Source organism: Penaeus vannamei, chromosome 41, assembly GCF_042767895.1.
Source record: "Penaeus vannamei isolate JL-2024 chromosome 41, ASM4276789v1, whole genome shotgun sequence".
NCBI classification, from domain to species: domain Eukaryota; kingdom Metazoa; phylum Arthropoda; class Malacostraca; order Decapoda; family Penaeidae; genus Penaeus; species Penaeus vannamei.
The window spans coordinates 7,490,883-7,495,882 of NC_091589.1; the positions used below are offsets into that span (position 1 = coordinate 7,490,883).

A 5,000-nucleotide genomic window follows, 5' to 3' on the forward strand; every position below is an offset into this window, starting at 1 on the left:
TATAAAGCCAACTGTCCTCTCTCTCTCTCTCTTCCTCTTCCTTCTTCACTTCCAAATCCATCCAACAACAAAAGTGACCAGAACACGTTACCTATTAGCTAAGAGGACTTCTAGGGGTAAGGTTAGGTCTATGCTGGATGGAAGCTGGACGGTTTCTCCTCTTATCTCCCATCCCGCAGCCTCCATCAAGGCCCGGCCTGCTTCATGTCTCCAAACGTCTCCATGGAAGACCTTGTTCGTGATCTTCAAAGTTCTGAGGAATGAGGAATGAGATGAGTCTCTTTGTCTCTCTTTCTCCCTTCTCTCTTTATCTTCTTGTCTCTCTCTTCTCTCTCTCTTTTTTCTCTCTTTCTCTTCTTTTCTCTCTCTCTCTCTCTCTCTCGACTCTTCTCTCTCTCTCTCTCGACTCTTCTCTCTCTCTCTCGACTCTTCTCTCTCTCTCTCTCGACTCTTCTCTCTTTCTCTCTCGACTCTTCTCTCTTTCTCTCTCGACTCTTCTCTCTTTCTCTCTCGACTCTTCTCTCTCTCTCTCGACTCTTCTCTCTCTCTCTCTCGACTCTTCTCTCTCTCTCTCGACTCTTTTCTCTCTCTCTCAACTCTTTTCTCTCTCTCTTAACTCTTCTCTCTGTCTCTCTCAACTCTTCTCTCTCTCTCTCAACTCTTCTCTCTCTCTCTCAACTCTTCTCTCTCTCTCTCTCTCAACTCTTCTCCCTCTCTCTTGACTCTTCTCTCTTTCTCTCTCGGCTCTTCTCTCTCTCTCTCAACTCTTCTCTCTCTCTCTCTCTCAACTCTTCTCTCTCTCTCTCGACTCTTCTCTCTCTCTCGACTCTTCCCTCTCTCTCTCGACTCTTCTCTCTCTCTCTCTCTCTCTCCTCTTCTCTCTCTCTCTCGAGTCTTCTCTCTGTCTCTCTCAACTCTTCTCTCTCTCTCTCAACTCTTCTCTCTCTCTCTCAACTCTTCTCTCTCTCTCTCCACTCTTCTCTCTCTCCACTCTCTCAATTTTGTTCAGTAATAACTGTATGGCAATCAAGATTATATTCCATGTGGTACCTGTTCTAGACATTTACAACTGAGAGAGGAATTACTATTTTAAAAACTGATAAAAAAGGGTCATCAAAATATATCACAGGCTAGACAAGCAGATGCCTCCAACAAGAGGTAATTTCCCTGCCTGTATTTGGGCTCCTCAGGCTTCTGTGCAACATTCCTGAAGATCCTGATTAGGGTCTCGATGCAAGCCCTCTTGTCTTTTGTGTTGAGTTCGTCCAGCAGAACAATGGCTGCCTCAACCTCTGCCATTGTCCTGCAAGAGGCAAGTTACCATTAGAATACACATAAACTGGGTGACACAGTGGATATATCATAATAAAAAGGAAGAACAACAGGAAAGTTTAGTGATATTAAATTACAAGTAATAATCAATAAGAATCTAAAAAATAAATAAATTAAAGCATTTTATCATTCTATCATGTTTCTTTTTTAAAAAGTCTGTATCCTTTTAATCCAATCGGCTTGGATATCAAAAATACATGTCATGTCTGCTATAAATTTAGCTTATCAATTGTATTTGCATTGAGATAGCCCTACAAGTGTTTCGTCACCAAGGAGTCAATTAATATTCCTATCTATTTCACATACTATCGTTTTTCTTAGTTTTCAGTAGGATTCTAATTTATTTCATATTATCTTTATCGTCATTAGTATTTTACATCCTAATAATCATAATGTCAATAACAACAATAACAGTATTGATATAAATTGCATTAGAAAAAAAATTCTCACAAACATCAAGGAATGGGGAAATAAGGTGCAGTTGCTAGGGCTAATTAAGTCATTCCTTGGTGGCTGAGGACATGTGGAGCCATCTATGTCCAACAAAATTTTTAAAAATCTTGTAGTGAACAGTACATAACCCCAGGGTTAATGGGTTAATCCAGTTCATTTGTCTCTAAAGCTAATTTTTTCAAAGGAAGACAGAAAAATGTTAGATGTTCTAAGAGAGGGGAGGCATAGTTATGTCAAACAGAAAATATAATATGGCAGAAAAAATTGGCAATGAACTTAACTAAAAGAGTTCAAGATTATATACTATGCCTGAATATCGAAATCTTAACAGTAAACAAGAGAGAGAACTCATCGAGTCCAGCGAATCTCACCTTGAAATAGAAGACAAAATGTGTACATGATAAACTGGAACTTGGTGCTTGGTATTTCGGAAATTATGATTGAATCACTGCCTCAGGCTATCATTATTTCTTACTGAATTCTACATGGAGTCATTTGTTATTAGATTTTATTATATACATTCTACTTAGGGATATTCTGGCTTGACATCTGTGTTTTTTTTTGTTTGTTTTTTATGAAAGGTGTGGTCCTTTTTAATTCATGCTTTTTTAAGAGTACAAAGACAGTTTTTTCTTTCTTTTCAACTTTCTTCCTTACTTAATTCATGTGACAACTCAATCTTACTGTTTTGAGATAATTTCACAGATAGGCAACTTTATTATTACTGTATATGCTGTCAACAATGGGTGCTCTTATCTTAAAAGTGTCTAAGGCTTTGGGAAGTTGTAGTCCAACAAACTTTTATGTGTATGTATTTACAAATTATGACTTTGGGTAGAAAAACAATGAAATTAACCAAGCAGTTATATTATTATTAATACAATAACTTCATATAGCAGTTTATTTTTTGTATATTACTTGTATCTGTACGGATTTAGTTAAATAACAATGCAGTTTTAAGTAGCAGAGACTACTTTTGTCTTTTTTTTTACAATAAATAACAATTATGGAAAGGTATGAATGAGAACGAATATCTTCACAATACAAGAGATGTATTTTACCGGTTTTGAATATATCTTCGTCAGAAATACATGTATTCACATTTGTCAACATGAATACGGTTCATAAATAACAATGTTAACTCTTCAGTTGATAGAATAATTTTTGTCTTATTTGTTGACTTAAACTGAAGCAAATGTGATACAAAAAAAATAAGTCCCACTTTCTTAGTATGTGATTTTCTTATTCACCTCCAATAGGCTGACTTTTTCATTGTGCGCTATAAAACTACTTAACAGGAATGAAATGAAGGACTACTTATCAGTTTCCTTACTTTTATTGAATTACAAGAATCCAAAATGTACTGTCTTTATATGATCTTAGAATTTTATGTTCAATCATGTCTTTGATAATGATTCCATAAGGAAAATAGGATGAAATTTCTTAAACAATATGTGATTCATTCCCTTATATGTAATTAACAGTTTCCATGCTTCACACCCTTGGTTCTTTGCCAGAATCAAATACATACTGAATTAAATATACAACTCTCACTAATTTATGTAACAAAATCTTTATTATACAAGATGTACATAGGGATAGTTGGGATGACAATCACTGCCACTCCAACATCATTGCATCCCATTCTTTGTCACTAATAAATGGGCTATCAACATTTGCTACAACATTGTCACCACAGTAGAGGCACTCCCCAGCAACAATGCCGTCGATCTCTGCCCTAATCTGTTCCCTATCACCCCATAAGCCTCCTGCTCCTGTTCCGCTCTCGTCATTTGAGATGGCTAAGAGTTTTCCCTTGAGTTCGGATACTTTTTTCGCCTTCACATCTGACAGGTAGTTCATGACAGCATCCAGTAGGCAGTCTTGGTGGAACTTGTGCGAGCATGGGAATAGGTAGAAGGGCCTAGTCAGGAGAGGGTAGTTGCACTCACAACAGCGATCCTGAGCATGAACATATGAGTATTTTTGCTTGAATTTCTGGATGTCTTTGCGGATGTTTTCTGCAGCCTTTGATGCATCCTCCATTTCTGTTTTGAGGTCTTCAATATGTTGGTTATACTCCTGTAGAGATGAGCAAATGGCATCTTTAAATTGGTCGATGGTTACAAAATCTGGGAAGAACGGTAGTATATCTTCTATCTTAATAAGGTCACACTCCTTCAACACTTCCATGGCACGTGACACGTCTTGCTCTTTCTGGACAACATGGGCAGCAATCATAAGCCAGAGCTTCTTGCGTAAGTCTTGATCATACTTAGGCCGATTGGCTGTTGCCTTTGCAAGATTAGTGTCTAGTCTCAGTGCAAGTTCCACTGCCTCTTGGTACAATCCCATTGTAGTGAGAATATGCACACAGGCCTGTTCTTCTCCAACCGACATGCATTCCCGCAAAGCAAATTTAACATCATAGCTCACACTCTGACTATCATCCCCCTGTAGTTTGAAGTAGGGCAGTAGTTTCTTGGGAGCTTGAGATGCATACAAGGTAATCAAGAAATTATGCAACACCTGATCAGTGACATCCAATTTGTCCACACAATATTCCAAATACCGTAGCACGTCTGCTCCATTTCCGTGGGCAGTGTGGCAATGGACAAGACTTGGAAGCAGCTTAATTGGGTTAAGTCTTCTGCCCTGTGCTATGAGGGCATCTACTGCTGCTCTCGGAATAGCCTGAAGAAGTGCTGGGATGTGTTGGTAAAACAGCTGCTCTGAACCCTGGTTTGTCATTACCTCTAGAGCTTCTATGTGTCTTCCATGACGCATGAGGTGCCTTAAAACACGATCATAGTCTTTCAACATCAAGCAAACATTGACGTAGTTATCCTGGTCATCATGGGAGGAGAGTAATTCATAAATGGCAGTGGAGTTATTTCTAACACATTGCTGTACTTTGGGATCACGGAACAGTGTTTTCAGCTGTTCATCGCAGTTGCTATAATCTTGTGTGTGTCTCTTCCCGGAATCACGCAAGTTCCCTAACTGCTTGAGGTAGAGCTCTAGCAGCCACATTACAACCAAAGTGACCTGAGTCTGCTCACTCTTCTTCAGCCCATCAAGTTTCTCGTGCAGGTATATCTTTAGTGCTTCTTCCTCTTCCACTTCAACAAATTTGAGAGTAATCTCTTCAAAGGATGCTAGGGTCTTTGCAAAGAGCATTGCACTCTGCAAGTACTCCTTCTTCTGGAAGAGGT

General features: G+C 38.7%; 2 protein-coding genes across 2 annotated transcripts in view; both read right to left on the reverse strand.

Annotated features, from left to right (window-relative positions):
• The window catches only part of LOC113815916 (vacuolar protein sorting-associated protein 18 dor), an 11,985-nt gene that overhangs the window by 4,808 nt on the left and 2,177 nt on the right, over window positions 1-5,000 (reverse strand). The window contains exons 2-3 of the mRNA XM_070117935.1: window positions 1,172-1,303; window positions 92-253 (exon numbers count right to left, since the gene is read on the reverse strand). Of these exons, the coding sequence (XP_069974036.1) occupies window positions 92-253; window positions 1,172-1,303 (294 nt within the window). The remainder of the gene's footprint in view (window positions 1-91; window positions 254-1,171; window positions 1,304-5,000) is intronic.
• dor (vacuolar protein sorting-associated protein 18 dor) overlaps window positions 3,106-5,000 on the reverse strand; it is a 3,677-nt gene continuing 1,782 nt past the window's right edge. Inside the window, exon 1 of the mRNA XM_070117934.1 lies at window positions 3,106-5,000. This exon is cut by the window's right edge and continues 1,782 nt beyond it. Coding sequence (XP_069974035.1) covers window positions 3,400-5,000 — 1,601 coding nt within the window. The 3' untranslated portion in view covers window positions 3,106-3,399.